The sequence below is a fragment of the Coturnix japonica genome, chromosome W, assembly GCF_054131305.1.
Source record: "Coturnix japonica strain WE chromosome W, WE-NBRP24, whole genome shotgun sequence".
NCBI classification, from domain to species: domain Eukaryota; kingdom Metazoa; phylum Chordata; class Aves; order Galliformes; family Phasianidae; genus Coturnix; species Coturnix japonica.
This window is the reverse complement of record NC_140701.1, coordinates 30,415,573-30,435,438: the sequence shown is the minus strand read 5'-3', so window position 1 is coordinate 30,435,438 and position 19,866 is coordinate 30,415,573. Positions and strand designations below refer to the sequence as shown.

General features: G+C 40.2%; 2 protein-coding genes across 3 annotated transcripts in view; one reads left to right on the top strand and one right to left on the bottom strand.

Annotated features, from left to right (window-relative positions):
- The window catches only part of LOC146754673 (uncharacterized), a 163,879-nt gene extending 150,353 nt beyond the window's left edge, over positions 1-13,526 (top strand). Inside the window, exons 2-3 of one of the 2 annotated variants that reach the window (XM_085527660.1) lie at positions 5,667-5,929; positions 11,953-13,526. The gene's annotated coding sequence lies outside the window, so the exon portion shown is untranslated. The remainder of the gene's footprint in view (positions 1-5,666; positions 5,930-11,952) is intronic. The other variant, XM_085527659.1, reaches the window with a different exon arrangement.
- LOC146754674 (endogenous retrovirus group K member 8 Gag polyprotein-like) lies at positions 9,373-10,848 on the bottom strand. The gene has a single exon (XM_085527658.1). The coding sequence runs from the start codon at positions 10,758-10,760 to the stop codon at positions 9,687-9,689; it is 1,074 nt and encodes a 357-aa protein (XP_085383784.1). The 5' UTR covers positions 10,761-10,848; the 3' UTR covers positions 9,373-9,686.
- Positions 13,527-19,866: the final 6,340 nt, after the last annotated feature.

The window sequence follows — 19,866 nt, the reverse complement described above, 5'->3', positions numbered from 1 at the left end:
GTATAAGTATTGATATTCCTGTGAAATTTTTCTAAAATCTGTCAGAAAAGGATATATCTCTTGGAAATGTCCTTATTTTGTAGAGGAGAAAAGGTATTTCTGTTAGTAATGTCCTCAATTTGTAGAAGAGAAAAGGTATTCTGGAAACAATGTGTCATATTTTGCTACAAAGCTTCATTTTGTAGAGAAAATGTCTTCTTTTGGGGATGAAAACCAGTATTTCTGGGAAACAATGCTATTTTAAAGGGATAAAAAGCATTATTTTGGTGAGAAAACCATGTTTTTGCAAGGATAAAAAATGATTCTTAGGAGAGAACTTTTTATTTCTGGGATAGGTACTGATATTTGTGTGGCATTCTTCTAAAATTTGTCAGAAATGGATATTTCTGTTGGAAATGTCCTTATTTTGAAGAGGGAAAGAGGTATTCCAATAACAGTGTTTCATATGTTGCTACAAGGGACCATTTGTAGAGAAAACGATTTCTATTGGGGATGAAAACCACTTTTTTGGGTAGAAAATGCTACTTGTAATGATGAGAAGCTTTGTATTGGTAAGAAAATGAATTTTAGGCAAGATTCAAGAGTGATACCTAAGAGAGAATACATTTGATTCTGGCGTAAGTATTGATATTAGTGTGAAATACATCGGAAATTTGTCTGAAATGAACACATTTTTTTCTGGCGTAAGTATTGATATTAGTGTGAAATACATCAGAAATTTGTCTGAAATGGATAATTCTTATGTTAATGTCATTATTTTGTAGGGGAAGACAGATAGTCTGGAATCAGTGAGTCATAATTTGTTACAAAGCATCATTTTAAAGAGAATGTGTCTTCTTTAGGGGATGAAAACCAGTAATTTAGGGAGAAATTGCTATTTGTAGGGATGAAAAGCATTAGTTTAGGAAGAAAACCATAGTTTTGCAAGGATGAAGAGTGATGCCTAAGAGCGTACTTTTCATTTCTGGGATAAGTATCGATATTCATGTGGCCTACTTCTAAAATTTGTCAGAAATCAATATTTCTGTTGGAAATGTCATTCTTTTTTAGATGAAAAGAGTTATTCTGGAAACAATGTGTCATATTTGGCTACAAACGATAATTTTGTAGAGAAATCGATTACTTTTGGTGATGAAAACCACCTTTACGTATAGAAAATGCTGTTTGTAGAGATGAAAAGCATTATTTTGGTAAGAAAACCATATTTTTGCAAGGGTAAAGTGTGATACCTAAGAGAGACCTTTTTATTTCTGGTATAAGTATTGATATTCCTGTGAAATTTTTCTAAAATCTGTCAGAAAAGGATATATCTGATGGAAATGTCCTTATTTTGTAGAGGAGAAAAGGTATTTCTGTTAGTAATGTCCTCAATTTGTAGAAGAGCAAAGGTATTCTGGAAACAATGTGTCATATTTTGCTACAAAGATTCATTTTGTAGAGAAAATGTCTTCTTTTGGGGATGAAAACCAGTATTTCTGGGAAACAACGCTATTTGAAAGGGATAAAAAGCATTATTTTGGTGAGAAAACCATGTTTTTGCAAGGATAAGGAATGATTCTTAGGAGAGAACTTTTTATTTCTGGGATAGGAACTGATATTTGTGTGACATTCTTCTAAAATTTGTCAGAAATGGATATTTCTGTTGGAAATGTCCTTATTTTGAAGAGGGAAAGAGGTATTCCAATATCAGTGTTTCATATGTTGCTACAAGGGACCATTTGTAGAGAAAACGATTTCTATTGGGGATGAAAACCACTCTTTTGGGTAGAAAATGCTACTTGTAATGATGAAAAGCTTTGTATTGGTAAGAAAATGAATTTTAGGCAAGATTCAAGAGTGCTATCTAAGAGAGAATACATTTGATTCTGGCGTAAGCATTGATATTAGTGTGAAATACATCGGAAATTTGTCTGAAATGAACACATTTTTTTTCTGGAGTAAGTATTGATATTAGTGTGAAATACATCAGAAATTTGTCTGAAATGGATAATTCTTATGTTAATGTCATTATTTTGTAGGGGAAGACAGATACTCTGGAATCAGTGAGTCATAATTTGTTACAAAGCATCATTTTAAAGAGAATGTGTCTTCTTTTGGGGATGAAAACCAGTAATTTAGGGAGAAATTGCTATTTGTAGGGATGAAAAGCATTAGTTTAGGAAGAAAACTCTAGTTTTGCAAGGATGAAGAGTGATGCCTAAGAGCGTACTTTTCATTTCTGGGATAAGTATCGATATTCATGTGGCCAACTTATAAAATTTGTCAGAAATCGATATTTCTGTTGGAAATGTCATTCTTTTTTAGATGAAAAGAGTTATTCTGGAAAAAATGTGTCATATTTGGCTACAAACGATAATTTTGTAGAGAAATCGATTTCTTTTTGTGACGAAAACCACCTTTATGTTTAGAAAATGCTGTTTGTAGAGATGAAAAAGCATTATTTTGGTAAGAAAACCATATTTTTGCAAGGGTAAAGAGTGATACCTAAGAGAGACCTTCTTATTTCTGGTATAAGTATTGATATTCCTGTGAAATTTTTCTCAAATCTGTCAGAAAAGGATATATCTGTTGGAAATGTCCTTATTTTGCAGAGGAGAAAAGGTATTTCTGTTAGTACTGTCCTCAGTTTGTAGAAGAGAAAATGTATTCTGGAAACAATGTGTCATATTTTGCTACAAAGATTCATTTTGTAGAGAAAATGTCTTCTTTTGGGGATGAAAACCAGTCTTTCTGGGAAACAACGCTATTTGAAAGGGATAAAAACCATTATTTTGGTGAGAAAAGCATGTTTTTGCAAGGATAAGGAATGATTCTTAGGAGAGAACTTTTTATTTCTGGGATAGGTACTGATATTTGTGTGACATTCTTCTAAAATTTGTCAGAAATTGATATTTCTCTTGGAAATGTCCTTATTTTGAAGAGGGAAAGAGGTATTCCAATAACAGTGTTTCATATGTTGCTACAAGGGACCATTTGTAGAGAAAACGATTTCTATTGGGGATGAAAACCACTTTTTTGGGTAGAAAATGCTACTTGTAATGATGAAAAGCTTTGTATTGGTAAGAAAATGAATTTTAGGCAAGATTCAAGAGTGATACCTAAGAGAGAATACATTTGATTCTGGCGTAAATATTGATATTAGTGTGAAATACATCGGAAATTTGTCTGAAATGAACACATTTTTTTTCTGGCGTAAGTATTGATATTAGTGTGAAATACTTCAGAAATTTGTCTGAAATGGATAATTCTTAAGTTAATGTCATTATTTTGTAGGGGAAGACAGATAGTCTGGAATCAGTGAGTCATAATTTGTTACAAAGCATCATTTTAAAGAGAATGTGTCTTCTTTTGGGGATGAAAACCAGTAATTTAGGGTGAAATTGCTATTTGTAGGGATGAAAAGCATTAGTTTGGGAAGAAAACCATAGTTTTGCAAGGATGAAGAGTGATGCCTAAGAGCGTACTTTTCATTTCTGGGATAAGTATCGATTTTCATGTGGCCAACTTCTAAAATTTGTCAGAAATCGATATTTCTGTTGGAAATGTCATTCTTATTTAGATGAAAAGAGTTATTCTGGAAACAATGTGTCATATTTGGCTACAAACGATAATTTTGTAGAGAAATCGATTTCTTTTGGTGATGAAAACCACCTTTACGTTTAGAAAATGCTGTTTGTAGAGATGAAAAACATTATTTTGGTAAGAAAACCATATTTTTGCAAGGGTAAAAAGTGATAGTTAAGAGAGACCTTTTCATTTCTGGTATTAGTATAGATACTGCTGTGAAATTTTTCTCAAATCTGTCAGAAAAGGATATATCTGTTTGAAATGTCCTTATTTTGTAGAGGAGAAAAGGTATTTCTGTTAGTAATGTGTTGTATTAGGCGAAATCGGACCCTCGGGATGTAACGTGATAGGCCCTCCCCTGCTGGGTCATGCATATGTAAAAAAGATAAGGATGAAACTGGATACCTATATAAGGGACCCTCACATTCCAATAAACGCCATTTTACAGCTCACCATAATGGTGTAACAAACAGCTGTGACTTGGTCGGGGCCGTCGATACACATTCACAAAGGGACTTGACTTTCCAGGTTACCAGATCGAGGTAACAAATGGTGCCCCGTGTGAGGCAAAGTCCTGGAGGTGAGTGTGCGACGGCTAAAACCGCGCTGACGGACGCGGTATCCACGGTTCGAGCCCGTGGAAGCACTCTCGGTGGGGTGCAAAGGGGAATGCAGCGCTGCGCCTATCCTACGGCCGATAGTTCGTAGAAGACCAGGAAGACTTCAGGTCTCTGGGTAAATGTATTCCGTCATTAGAGTAGTATTGCAACTTTGTAAAACCTACTATGGTAGGAAAGCTACGCCTTCTAAGAAGGACATTGCAGTCGTCATTAGTTGTCTTTAAAAGGAGAGGGAGCTTTCCTCTCCTCGGGTGATTTTGGATCACAATAAGTGGGACTCTAACTTTTTCGCTCTTTGAGCGCACAATGAATGAGCAAAAAGCTTCTGAGCTCAAAACGTGGGCATTGGTGCTACGGGCATTGAAAGCGGCTCGGAAAGAGGGGAAGACTGAAACTCAGGTTGGGACGGCGGAATGTGGGTCGGGAAGCCTTTTCTCTTGCAGATCCGAGGATTTGAGAGACAAAGACAAGGTGGCGCCTGCCATCCCAACCGCACCTATTGATCCGGCCGAACAACAACCAGATGGCCCTATCCAGCAGCATTCCACACATTCCACATCCTTATCTCTTGACCAGCAGAAGCCTTCCTCGGAGGCCCCATCACGGTATCCAAAGCAACCTGCGTTCCTTCGCCCATCCTCGGGGGTGGGGAAGGGGAGTGAGCAGGGGCGGGAGGATGGGTCCCTTCCTCGAGATGGGATGTGTTGTGGGTGTGGTTCCGCCCCGTGGGGCGGGGTGGATAGGACTAACCAAGATGGAAGCCAATCCGCATCAGCGGGGGCGGAGGCGGAGGCATTCCTAGTCATCATAACCCTTCCCCAAGAGGGTGGGCTGCTGGTCCAGCTCTACTTGGGGGGAGGGAGAGGGGAGAACAAGAGCGACCAAGTCTCGGATTGGTCAAAGATAAGGGAGGCATTCCTTTTTATCGTTAATTGGGGGCCCGGTCAGGGGGCCCCGGGCTCGAGTGGAGTCTCTGAAGCTGGAACAAGTCCAGCTGACGAGCGAGCCACGGCAGCCCGAGTTGGAGTCGGTTAAACTCCTGCTGACAACTTGGAGGAGAGGAAGAATTCTTAGGATAAACTGTATTGATTATTGTCACTGTCTTTGTGATTGTTAAATGTTTATGGTATGTGAAAGTATAAATGCAAATGGTGTATGGAACTGTTAATGTAATAGGGATGTGTAAACATGAATGCTATATGGAAGTGGAATTATTAATGTTACATGGAAGTGTAATTGAGGGTTCGAGTAGTGGAACTGTGAAAAACAAAAAAACGGGAAAAAGGTTACAGAAGAATAGTGAGTTAAAATATTGAATGTGATCTGCTCTAGCCAGAGAAGTTTAAGTGCCAGCAAGAGAATGCAAACCCCCGCGCTGCCCCCCCTCACTGCTTACCCCCCCCCCGCCCCTCTCCTCCGCCGCTTGTGAAAGTAAACAAATCGTTACTTCCGAATGGGACAAAAGCAAGACATTAGAAGTATCTCTTGCTAGTCGGAGCAAGAATGCCTTCATTTTCTCCCAATAATATACACATTTAGGGAACTAGGGTAGGGTACTTGGACAAATTTGTTGATGGAGCTTGAAATTGTATGGAGGGGGAATTGTGGTGGTGGAGTTGGATGGAACGGTGGCAGCCGTACTAGAGCAGGTCCTGAAGATCCCAGGATGAGTTTTGCCCGCAGTGGGCTGAATGCAATGTGCACACAGCAGTGCAAAGATATTTGTTTTCTGACAGTTACAGGTGTGTTACCTCGATCTGGTAACCTGGAGAGTCAAGTCCCTTTGTGAATGTGTATCGACGGCCCCGACCAAGTCACAGCTGCTTGTTACACCAATATGGTCAGCGGTAAAATGGCATTTATTGGAATGTGAGGGTCCCTTATATAGGTATCCAGTTTCATCCTTATCTTTTATACATATGCATGACCCAGCAGGGGAAGGCCTATCACGTTACATCCCGAGGGTCGTACTTCGCCTAATACAACACAGGAACATCTCCCCTTCCCCATGCCCAATAAAATCAAGACCCGTAACACGCGACCGCTAAAACTATCCCTAACATATAAAAGTGTTAGTTTTCATATATAAATTTTGTGGTGAGTTATTTAAAAAGTGACGTAAACATGCAAAGGTATGTGGTGCAGTGTATAATAATGTTAGTGGTTCTTTAGTTAGTATTTTCAAGGCATCTTGGGCTTATGCAGCTCATTATCATGCGCTGTAAACAACCCTGAATACATTGAAACAAACAAGGTAAACAAATTCTTAAAACTAAAAGACTAAAATGATAGGAACACTGTGGTGGCATTAGCTTAACAGACCAGCATGCCAGCATGCCAGCCTCTCAATTTCTCTAAAAGCATAGACTACAACTACTCCTAGAGCTAAAATAAATGCAAAAAATTCTGGCTGTAGAACCCCACAAACGAACTTCATCCCCTTATAACAATCACACAAAGGCACACAGTCAATAATGTAACAGATGTCCTTCTCGTGAGTACTGACAGCTGTTCTTCATTCGTCCCTTTTCTTTTTCCTGTGGGGTCGTTTCACGGATGCAGCTGGCGGGCTCCCACCAACCGTACCTAGAAGGAAAGTACTCAGCTTTTCGATTAGTTTTCTGTTTCTCCCAGAACATCCTTTTGGGCGATCGCTGTATCAGGTTTTATTTTTCTCGACGGAACCCATAAAATTTTTCCCGATTCTCTGTCCTTTACTGCAGCATAACCTCTGCCCCAAACTAAAACAGACCACCCTGATTCCCAGGTACCATCATCCCGTCTTATCTTTACTGGTGGCCCCTCGTCAATGATTCTTGGTTGCCAGTGTTTCTGTATTGGGGTGTGCTTACTCTCTCCTCGTTCAAAATGATTGATTGCATAAAGTGCTCGGGCCAATACTTCTGCCTGTTGGGCTATTGGGATTCTACCTCTGTGACCCTCCCCCTCCCCAAAGACACGTATCTTATCCTTCAGGAGGCGGTTGGCCCTCTCCACAATTGCTTGTCCCTGGGAATTCCCAGGGATGCCTGTAGAGTGAGATATTCCCCACCGTTCAAGCCAATCTTGTGTAGACCGCGAGATGAAACACGAGCCATTGTCTGTTTTGATGTGTCGCGGCACCCCCAGGACCGCGATGGCAGTGGCCCAATGTTGCTGAGCAGCAGGAGAGTTAGCACGCGTGTGTTGGGTGGCAATGATGATCGTCGATGATGTGTCCACGGTGACCGCCAACCATTGCTTTGGAGCCATACGTTGTTCTAAAGTGAAGTCAGTCTGCCAGATCGGGCATGTTTGAACCACTTCTCGAGCTGCGGATAGAGGAATGGAACATGCTCGTGACAAAGCTCGTGCTCCAATGTGCAGAGAGGAGTGTAAGTCACGTGCCTTTTGGTAAGCACCTGTCCACCTGCTACCCGGTCAGCCACCGCATTTCCAGCTGTAAAGAACCCTGGAACCTCCGAATGACTGCGGACATGAAGAATGGCCACAGATGCAGATCGGGAGACCAGAGCCTCCTCCAGCAAGAAAGCGATCTCAGTGTTAGGCACACCCTCATTGCCCATGCGAAGCAGTAACTTAGCCACAAATGCTGAATCAGTGACCACATTACACGGAGTTTCTGGCCACAAACGTAAAGCCACTGCTACGGCCCTGGCTTCAAGCACCTGAACACTGACTGTTTTATCTGTTATCAGCTTGTGTTCCCACCTATTGGATGAATTCTGCCAAACCACCGCTCCCTGACCCGTGGCAGAAGAGGCATCTGTGAATACAGTTGGTCCCTCCATCGGGGTGTCAAGTACCCTGAGCTTTAATGAAACCTGAAGGGGCTTTGCAAGTTCAAAGATCGGCAATGAATCCGAGTAGAAGATTTTTCCACCAAAGCCTTGCAAAGCAAGTAAAATGGCATCAGGCAGAGGGTTTACATTTCTGAAGGCACTTGGCATGTATATGATATCTGGTTCTTTTCCTAACGCTCTCACAGCAGCAAGCCTAATCTTCTGAAGCAAGGAGGATAACTGTTCAAGCCAGGAGGTAAATGCTCTCACTGGCTGTACAGAGAACAGCCACCAGAGTGGATGTGGCCGGGAACCCAGAGTATGTCCAAGTATCCCCACCGCCCCATCTTGGCACTTGGTGACAGCCCCCTCCAAGGGTCGATCAGGGCTCCATCGAGCAAGGACATTGGAAGAACAAGCCTGTAGGATTTCCCGCCAGGCCAAATCCATTTCCTGTGTCCATGCTCTCTCTTCCCTGGGATCCGAACCCTTCAACTGATCATAAAATGGCTTCATAAGTCGTGGAGGTATGCCAAGGGCATTGCGCACCCACTGAATAGCCCCCACCAGCTTCTGGACGTCCCACAAGGTCCTAACGTGGGGTTTAATATCCAGGCCCTGGGGAGCTACCATTGTGGGCCCAAAACGATATCCCAGAAATTCAATCCCTGGCCCCTTCTGTATCTTTTCCAGGGAGATGGTAAAACCTGCTGTAGTGAGAGCGTCAACCACCCGCCTTTCCAAATCGTGTAATTGAACCTCACTGGGAGCTGCAAGCAACAAGTCGTCCATATAATGAGTAATTCGACAATCAGGCAGTGATGTTCGTACCGGCTCAATTATTCTTCCCACCACGAGTTGGCAGATTGTGGGAGAGCATGCCATACCTTGAGGAAGTACCTTCCAATGGAACCTCTCCGAAGGCCCTTGGTTATTGAGAGTGGGTACAGTAAAAGCAAAGGCCTCCCGATCCTTCACTGCTAAGGGGATAGAGAAGAAACAATCTTTAAGATCAATAACCACCAAAGGCCATCCCTCCGGTATGGCTGATAGCAGAGGACCACCTTGTTGCACCGGACCAAAGAGGATGAGCTGTGCATTAACCATGCGAAGGTCGTGTAACAACCGAAATGACCCTGAAGATTTTCGGATAACAAAAACAGGAGTGTTCCAAGAACTAAGAGAAGGCTCCAAATGGCCTAAAAATAGCTCTCTCAAAACCAACTTCTTGAGCGCTGTTAACTTTTCATGAGTAAGGGGCCACTGATCTACCCAAACAGGACGAGCATCCTGCTTCCAGCGCAAGGGAATGGCGTGTTTCATTGCTAATTGGTAGACAGTGGCCCTTACTATAAATTTGTCATGCGAACCCCTAAGGCATCAAGGAAGTCCCGGCCCAAAATTGTGCCTGGAACAGACCCAATCAGAGGTCCAATCAGTACAGGTTTGTCTATGGAACCGTCCCTATTAATCAGAGTGATTTCCACCCGTTCCGCTGACTCGCCAGTTGACACTGTACCCCCAACCCCAGAGATGGATTTCGCCAAACCAAGCACTGGCCAGGATGGAGGCCAGTCCTTTTCTGCTATTACCGTAACATCTGCTCCTGAGTCAAGCAAGGCTGTGATAAGGACGGAGCGAGGAACCTTTTTATAAGGCAATTGTCCCATAAAAGCCATAATTATCTTGACTATAGGCCGTTGACTGAGATCCATAGTTAAGGCCACTGCGGGTGAGAGATGTGGACTCTCCCCTGCGCCAAACTCAATGGCATGTGGGGCCCAAGTACTTGACTGCGGGAGGGACCCTGGGCCTGAGGTGCCCTCCCATTCTCGTTTCCCTGCGGCATAAGAGTGTATTTTCGGCAATGACGAGCTGTATGACCCAGTCTATTACAGGCTTGGCACTTGCTGTTAGTCTTGAGCTGCCCACCTGAAGCTTTACACTGTACCTTGAAATGGCCAGGCTGACCACATTTAAAGCAATTGCCCTTGGACTGACCATTTTGTATGGCCATGACAGAAAGCAATGCGCTTGCTAGCCCCTCATTAGACAGCGGTGTTGTCTGTTGTTTGTCCAGCACATACTTAATAATTTCACCCGGAGTCTCAAGATCGTCAGGGGCAGCTCGAATGATGTCCCTAACATTTTTGTGAGCCTTCTGCTTCAGGCAATCCTTTAAAACAGAAGCTTGCGCGTCCTTAGGTAGATCTGATCCTTCTACTGCTCGTATCAATCGATTAGCAAAATCAGAGAATGACTCTGAGGGACCCTGAGCAATCTCTGACCACGGGGCTGCAGGCTCTGCCTTTCTTATAAAGTTTCTAAAGGCAGTAGCAGCCGCCCCTGTAGTGGAAAGCAATTCCCCTGGGCGCAGGAGCCTAAGCTGTCTCTCTGGGGACCCAGCCATTTCCGCAGTTACTCCTGAAAGCCTCATTATATCAGTTCTCGGTTCCCCCTCCCTCCCATTAGCAGGGTGTTGAGCATCACGTCCAGCCTCAGCTACAATAGCTTTAAGTTGTATCATCCACTCCTCCCTCCACAAAGTAAACTGCACTGGCTCGAGAACGACTCTCATTAGACTCTCAATGTCATACGGGAGTAGGGGACCTGGGGCAATGAGTGCCTCAAAAGCACTTAGTGTCATCGGAGATCTCAGCCCCTTTTTCTCAATCGCTTCTGCAAACCGAGTAACTGCTTTTGCTTCCAAAGGTACCCAAACCGGTCCCTCCTGTCTGACGACAATCGGGAACACTGCATGATCTCGCTCCTTGAGTCCCGACTCACGCATTGATTCCTGGATGTCAGCCCAATTAGTGGGCCTGCGTGATAACTCTTGCTCCCCCCACAACTCCTCCCTCCATGGAGGCGAACCCGATACTGTGGGGCTGGGCAAAGCCTTCCGTTCCTCCCCCTTTTTGGAACACGATCCCTCCTCTGAGGGGGGCGGGTATGAGGGCGAGCCCACGCCTCCACGGCGCGCCGCCTCCATAAACCCTCCACCCTCCGGACAAGAACCGCCCCCTTCGGGTGAGTGAAAGCTCTGCAAAGAGGGGTAAAGGCGGGGATATGATGGTGGCGCCTCCTTTGATGACTCAGCTTCCGCCTTCTTTTCCGGAGTTGTTGTTTCGAGCGCGGCCATGGCCATCTTGGAATCAGCCGGCGTGGCCGACGCCATCTTGGATCCGGAGTCACTGCAAGAAAGCAGATCCCCCGCACCCCCCGAGACCCCAGACGTCCCGGAATCCAGACCAAAGACCCCTTTCGCGATGGCCTGGACTTGCTTCTCCTCCCTAGCCGCTTTAAGCGCACCTAGGACCAAACCCCAGGTTTTTAATTCTTTCGCTTTATGCTCGCGGGTGGCTCTCTGGAGCAGGGCCTCAGTGAAAGAGTCCCACCGCCCCGAATCGAGCAAAACGCCAGGGGAGGGTAAAAGCCGCGCCGACTCCAAGCAAGAGGCAACAGCGGCAATATCCTTCTTAGAAGGAGCATTCTTACCACAATAGGTTTTACAAAGTTGCAATACTACTCTAAAGACGGAATCCATTTACCCAGAGACCTGAAGTCTTCCTGGTCTTCTACGAACTATCGGCCGTAGGATAGGCGCAGCGCTGCATTCCCCTTTGCACCCCACCGAGAGTGCTTCCACGGGCTCGAACCGTGGATACCGCGTCCGTCAGCGCGGTTTTAGCCGTCGCACACTCACCTCCAGGACTTTGCCTCACACGGGGCACCAATTGTTACCTCGATCTGGTAACCTGGAGAGTCAAGTCCCTTTGTGAATGTGTATCGACGGCCCCGACCAAGTCACAGCTGCTTGTTACACCAATATGGTCAGCGGTAAAATGGCATTTATTGGAATGTGAGGGTCCCTTATATAGGTATCCAGTTTCATCCTTATCTTTTATACATATGCATGACCCAGCAGGGGAAGGCCTATCACGTTACATCCCGAGGGTCGTACTTCGCCTAATACAACACAGGTGCATCTCACTCTATACTGCATCAAGAATTACTATACTACCCATAGATGATTTTTGTAACTATAGTAGGAGTAGGTCAACAAGAAAAAGCTTACCAATTAAAAGAAAAAAGAAGAAAGCTAAGGGTGAAGCAAGTAACAATAGAAATAAGTGACTATAGCTATTAATAACTTTTCTGAGTAGTTTGTATTGTAGAGAGATCTAATATAGTGGTTTGTTATCTTTTAAGAACAGGTGTTTCATCTGGGCTCTGTATCATGCACTGGCCATGCATATATGGAGCACATGTGAAAAAACCTTGCAATCTTTAGCAAGAATTAAAACAGGAGAGAATCTGTGATGGGTGAGAAGGGCAAAGTGCATTTTGAAGCAGGGGACGCCCTGCAGGCACTGCCTATCGCATCCATCACTATTGTGTTCCTTCTCTCTCATTTTGGTGGTTTGCCACCTCATAGTTATCGATAAGTAATAATACATTAGCTTAGAAATTTCCATTTATAGAATTGTCTAAAATGAATGCTGGAATGAGTGTGTATATGTCAACTCAAAAAATTATGACGTTACATGTAATCTTCTGTTTAGTGTATTATCAGTCAAGGTTTTGATTGAGTGATGATGATTATGTTAACATTTAAGTCCCCTGAAGCTCAGCGACACTGGGCCACTGCCATCGTGGTCCTTGGTGTGCTGCAACACATCAAGACAGACAATGGCTCGTGCTTCATCTCGAGATCTACTCAAGGAGCATTGGGGAATATCTCACTCGACAGGCATCCCTGGGAATTCCCAGGGACAAGCATTGTGGAAAGGGCCAACCATCTCCTGAAGGACAAGATACGTGTCCTTGGGGAGCGGGAAGGTCACAGAGGTTGGATCCTGGTAGCCCAGCAGGCAGAAGTATTGGCACAGCACATTATGCAATCAATCATTTTGAACGAAGAGGTTATGCCGCAGTAAAGGACAGAGAATCAGGAAAAATTTTATGGGTCCCATCGAGAAAAGTAAAACCTGATGCAGTGATCACCCAAAAGGGCGGTCTGGGAGAAACAGAAAACTAATCGAATGCTGAGTACTTTTCTTTCAGGCATACTGTTTTACAGAATAAAGCTGCAATAGATTTCCTGCTGCTGGCTCAAGAGGCACAGGTGCAAGGACTTTGAATGAGAAAATGGAGTTCCAGCAGATATATGAGAAGCTTTGAGCAGAAGGATGAACTGTATAATATAGCCCAAGATGCCTTGAAAATACTAACTAAAGAAGCACTAACATTATTACACACTGCACCACATACCTCTGCATGTTTACGTCACTTTTTAAATAACTCACCACAAAAATTTATATAAGTACTAACACTTTTATATACTAGGATTAGGATTGGAGCTTGCGTTGTAACGGGGCATGGTTTTGTTAAGCATGGGGAGAGGGAGATGTTGTATTAGGCGAAATCGGACCCTTGGGATGTAACGTGATAGGCCCTCTCCTGCTGGGTCATGCATATGTAAAAAAGATAAGGATGAAACTGGATACCTATATAAGGGACCCTCACATTCCAATAAACGCCATTTTACAGCTCACCATAATGGTGTAACAAACAGCTGTGACTTGGTCGGGGCCGTCGATACACATTCACAAAGGGACTTGACTTTCCAGGTTACCAGATCGAGGTAACAGTAATGTCCTCAATTTGTAGAAGAGAAAAGGTATTCTGGAAACAATGTGTCATATTTTGCTACAAAGCTTCATTTTGTAGAGAAAATGTCTTCTTCTGCGGATGAAAACCAGTATTTCTGGGAAACAACGCTATTTGAAAGGGATAAAAAGCATTATTTTGGTGAGAAAAGCATGTTTTTGCAAGGATAAGGAATGACTCTTAGGAGAGAACTTTTTATTTCTGGGATAGGTACTGATATTTGTGTGACATTCTTCTAAAATTTGTCAGAAATGGATATTTCTGTTGGAAATGTCCTTATTTTGAAGAGGGAAAGAGGTATTCCAATAACAGTGTTTCATATGCTGCTACAAGGGATCATTTGTAGAGAAAACGATTTCTATTGGGGATGAAAACCACTTTTTTGGGTAGAAAATGCTACTTGTAATGATGAAAAGCTTTGTATTGGTAAGAAAATGAATTTTTGGCAAGATTCAAGAGTGATACCTAAGAGAGAATACATTTGATTCTGGCGTTAGTATTGATATTAGTGTGAAATACATCGGAAATTTGTCTGAAATGAACACATTTTTTTTCTGGCGTAAGTATTGATATTAGTGTGAAATACTTCAGAAATTTGTCTGAAATGGATAATTCTTAAGTTAATGTCATTATTTTGTAGGGGAAGACAGATAGTCTGGAATCAGTGAGTCATAATTTGTTACAAAGCATCATTTTAAAGAGAATGTGTCTTCTTTTGGGGATGAAAACCAGTAATTTAGGGAGAAATTGCTATTTGTAGGGATGAAAAGCATTAGTTTGGGAAGAAAACCATAGTTTTGCAAGGATGAAGAGTGATGCCTAAGAGCGTACTTTACATTTCTGGGATAAGTATCGATATTCATGTGGCCTACTTCTAAAATTTGTCAGAAATCGATATTTCTGTTGGAAATGTCATTCTTTTCTAGATGAAAAGAGTTATTCTGGAAACAATGTGTCGTATTTGGCTACAAATGATAATTTTGTAGAGAAATCGATTTCTTTTGGTGATTAAAACCACCTTTACGTATAGAAAATGCTGTTTGTAGAGATGAAAAGCATTATTTTGGTAAGAAAACCATATTTTTGCAAGGGTAAAGAGTGATACCTAAGAGAGACCTTTTTATTTCTGGTATAAGTATTGATATTCCTGTGAAATTTTTCTAAAATCTGTCAGAAAAGGATATATCTGTTGGAAATGTCCTTATTTTGTAGAGGAGAAAAGGTATTTCTGTTAGTAATGTCCTCAATTTGTAGAAGAGAAAAGGTATTCTGGAAACAATGTGTCATATTTTGCTACAAAGCTTCATTTTGTAGAGAAAATGTCTTCTTTTGGGGATGAAAACCAGTATTTCTGGGAAACAACGCTATTTGAAAGGGATAAAAAGCATTATTTTGGTGAGAAAACCATGTTTTTGCAAGGATAAAGAATGATTCTTAGGAGAGAACTTTTTATTTCTGGGATAGGTACTGATATTTGTGTGACATTCTTCTAAAATTTGTCAGAAATCCATATTTCTGTTGGAAATGTCCTTATTTTGAAGAGGGAAAGAGGTATTCCAATAACAGTGTTTCATATGTTGCTACAAGGGACCATTTGTAGAGAAAACGATTTCTTTTGGGGATGAAAACCACTTTTTTGGGTAGAAAATGCTACTTGTAATGATGAAAAGCTTTGTATTGGTAAGAAAATGAATTTTTGGCAAGATTCAAGAGTGATACCTAAGAGAGAACACATTTGATTCTGGCGTAAGTATTGATATTAGTGTGAAATACATCGGAAATTTGTCTGAAATGAACACATTTTTTTTCTGGCGTAAGTATTGATATTAGTGTGAAATACATCAGAAATTTTTCTGAAATGGATAATTCTTATGTTAATGTCATTATTTTGTAGGGGAAGACAGATAGTCTGGAATCAGTGAGTCATAATTTGTTACAAAGCATCATTTTAAAGAGAATGTGTCTTCTTTTGGGGATGAAAACCAGTAATTTAGGGAGAAATTGCTATTTGTAGGGATGAAAAGCATTATTTTGGGAAGAAAACCATAGTTTTGCAAGGATGAAGAGTGATGCCTAAGAGCGTACTTTTCATTTCTGGGATAAGTATCGATTTTCATGTGGCCTACTTCTAAAATTTGTCAGAAATCGATATTTCTGTTGGAAATGTCATTCTTTTTTAGATGAAAAGAGTTATCCTGAAAACAATGTGTCATATTTGGCTACAAACGATAATTTTGTAGAGAAATCGATTTCTTTTTGTGACGAAAACCACCTTTATGTTTAGAAAATGCTGTTTGTAGAGATGAAAATCATTATTTTTGTAAGAAAACCATATTTTTGCAAGGGTAAAGAGTGATACCTAAGAGAGACTTTTTTATTTCTGCTATAAGTATTGATATTCCTGTGAAATTTTTCTAAAATCTGTCAGAAAAGGATATATCTGATGGAAATGTCCTTATTTTGTAGAGGAGAAAAGGTATTTCTGTTAGTAATGTCCTCAATTTGTAGAAGAGAAAAGGTATTCTGGAAACAATGTGTCATATTTTGCTACAAAGCTTCATTTTGTAGAGAAAATGTCTTCTTTTGGGGATGAAAACCAGTCTTTCTGGGAAACAATGCTATTTGAAAGGGATAAAAAGCATTATTTTGGTGAGAAAACCATGTTTTTGCAAGGATAAAGAATGATTCTTAGGAGAGAACTTTTTATTTCTGGAATAGGTACTGATATTTGTGTGATATTCTTCTAAAATTTGTCAGAAATCGATATTTCTGTTGGAAATGTCCTTATTTTGAAGAGGGAAAGAGGTATTCCAATATCAGTGTTTCATATGTTGCTACAAGGGACCATTTGTAGAGAAAACGATTTCTATTGGGGATGAAAACCACTCTTTTGGGTAGAAAATGCTACTTGTAATGATGAAAAGCTTTGTATTGGTAAGAAAAAGAATTTTAGGCAAGATTCAAGAGTGCTATCTAAGAGAGAATACATTTGATTCTGGCGTAAGCATTGATATTAGTGTGAAATACATCGGAAATTTGTCTGAAATGAACACATTTTTTTTCTGGCGTAAGTATTGATATTAGTGTGAAATACATGGGAAATTTGTCTGAAATGGATAATTCTTATGTTAATGTCATTATTTTGTAGGGGAAGACAAATAGTCTGGAATCAGTGAGTCATAATTTGTTACAAAGCATCATTTTAAAGAGAATGTGTCTTCTTTTGGGGATGAAAACCAGTAATTTAGGGAGAAATTGCTATTTGTAGGGATGAAAAGCATTAGTTTGGGAAGAAAACCATAGTTTTGCAAGGATGAAGAGTGATGCCTAAGAGCGTACTTTTCATTTCTGGGATAAGTATCGATATTCATGTGGGCTACTTCTAAAATTTGTCAGAAATCGATATTTCTGTTGGAAATGTCATTCTTTTTTAGATGAAAAGAGTTATTCTGGAAACAATGTGTCATATTTGGCTACAAACGATAATTTTGTAGAGAAATCGATTTCTTTTGGTGATGAAAACCACCTTTACGTTTAGAAAATGCTGTTTGTAGAGATGAAAAACATTATTTTGGTAAGAAAACCATATTTTTGCAAGGGTAAAGTGTGAAACCTAAGAGAGACCTTTTTATTTCTGGTATAAGTATTGATATTCCTGTGAAATTTTTCTGAAATCTGTCAGAAAAGAATATATCTGTTGGAAATGTCCTTATTTTGTAGAGGAGAAAAGGTATTTCTGTTAGTAATGTCCTCAATTTGTAGAAGAGAAAAGGTATTCTGGAAACAGTGTGTCATATTTTGCTACAAAGCTTCATTTTGTAGAGAAAATGTCTTCTTCTGGGGATGAAAACCAGTCTTTCTGGGAAACAACGCTATTTTAAAGGGATAAAAAGCATTATTTTGGTGAGAAAACCATGTTTTTGCAAGGATAAGGAATGACTCTTAGGAGAGAACTTTTTATTTCTGGGATAGGTACTGATATTTGTGTGACATTCTTCTAAAATTTGTCAGAAATGGATATTCCTGATGGAAATGTCCTTATTTTGAAGAGGGAAAGAGGTATTCCAATAACAGTGTTTCATATGTTGCTACAGGGGACCATTTGTAGAGAAAACGATTTCTATTGGGGATGAAAACCACTTTTTTGGTTAGAAAATGCTACTTGTAATGATGAAAAGCTTTGAATTGGTAAGAAAATGAATTTTAGGCAAGATTCAAGAGTAATACCTAAGAGAGAATACATTTGATTCTGGCATAAGTATTGATATTAGTGTGAAATACATCGGAAATTTGTCTGAAATGAACACATTTTTTTTCTGGCGTAAGTATTGATATTAGTGTGAAATACATCAGAAATTTGTCTGAAATGGATAATTCTTATGTTAATGTCATTATTTTGTAGGGGAAGACAGATAGTCTGGAATCAGTGAGTCATAATTTGTTACAAAGCATCATTTTAAAGAGAATGTGTCTTCTTTTGGGGATGAAAACCAGTAATTTAGGGAGAAATTGCTATTTGTATGGATGAAAAGCATTAGTTTGGGAAGAAAACCATAGTTTTGCAAGGATGAAGAGTGATGCCTAAGAGCGTACTTTTCATTTCTGGGATAAGTATCGATTTTCATGTGGCCTACTTCTAAAATTTGTCAGAAATCGATATTTCTGTTGGAAATGTCATTCTTTTTTAGATGAAAAGAGTTATTCTGGAAACAATGTGTCATATTTGGCTACAAACGATAATTTTGTAGAGAAATCGATTTCTTTTGGTGACGAAAACCACCTTTACGTTTAGAAAATGCTGTTTGTAGAGATGAAAAACATTATTTTGGTAAGAAAACCATATTTTTGCAAGGGTAAAGAGTGATACCTAAGAGAGACCTTTTCATTTCTGGTATAAGTATAGATACTGCTGTGAAATTTTTTTAAAATCTGTCAGAAAAGGATATATCTGTTGGAAATGTCCTTATTTTGTAGAGGAGAAAAGGTATTTCTGTTGGAAATGTCCTCAATTTGTAGAAGAGAAAAGGTATTCTGGAAACAATGTGTCATATTTTGCTACAAAGCTTCATTTTGTAGAGAAAATGTCTTCTTTTGGGGATGAAAACCAGTATTTCTGGGAAACAACGCTATTTGAAAGGGATAAAAAGCATTATTTTGGTGAGAAAACCATGTTTTTGCAAGGATAAGGAATGACTCTTAGGAGAGAACTTTTTATTTCTGGGATAGGTACTGATATTTGTGTGACATTCTTCTAAAATTTGTCAGAAATTGATATTTCTGTTGGAAATGTCCTTATTTTGAAGAGGGAAAGAGGTATTCCAATAACAGTGTTTCACATGTTGCTACAAGGGACCATTTGTAGAGAAAACGATTTCTATTGGGGATGAAAACCACTTTTTTGGGTAGAAAATGCTACTTGTAATGATGAAAAGCTTTGTATTGGTAAGAAAATGAATTTTTGGCAAGATTCAAGAGTGATACCTAAGAGAGAACACATTTGATTCTGGCGTAAGTATTGAGATTAGTGTGAAATACATCGGAAATTTGTCTGAAATGGATAATTCTTATGTTAATGTCATTATTTTGTAGGGGAAGACAGATATTCTGGAATCAATGAGTCATAATTTGTTACAAAGCATCATTTTAAAGAGAATGTGTCTTCTTTTGGGGATGAAAAGCAGTAATTTAGGTAGAAATTGCTATTTGTAGGGATGAAAAGCATTAGTTTGGGAAGAAAACCATAGTTTTTCAAGGATGAAGAGTGATGCCTAAGAGCGTACTTTTCATTTCTGGGATAAGTATCGATATTCATGTGGCCGACTTCTAAAATTTGTCAGAAATCGATATTTCTGTTGGAAATGTCATTCTTTTTTAGATGAAAAGAGTTATTCTGGAAACAATGTGTCATATTTGGCTACAAACGATAATTTTGTAGAGAAATCGATTTCTTTTTGTGACGAAAACCACCTTTATGTTTAGAAAATGCTGTTTGTAGAGATGAAAAGCATTATTTTGGTAAGAAAACCATATTTTTGCAAGGGTAAAGAGTGATACCTAAGAGAGACCTTTTTATTTCTGGTATAAGTATTGATATTCCTGTGAAATTTTTCGAAAATCTGTCAGAAAAGGATATATCTGTTGGAAATGTCCTTATTTTGTAGAGGAGAAAAGGTATTTCTGTTAGTAATGTCCTCAATTTGTAGAAGAGAAAAGGTATTCTGGAA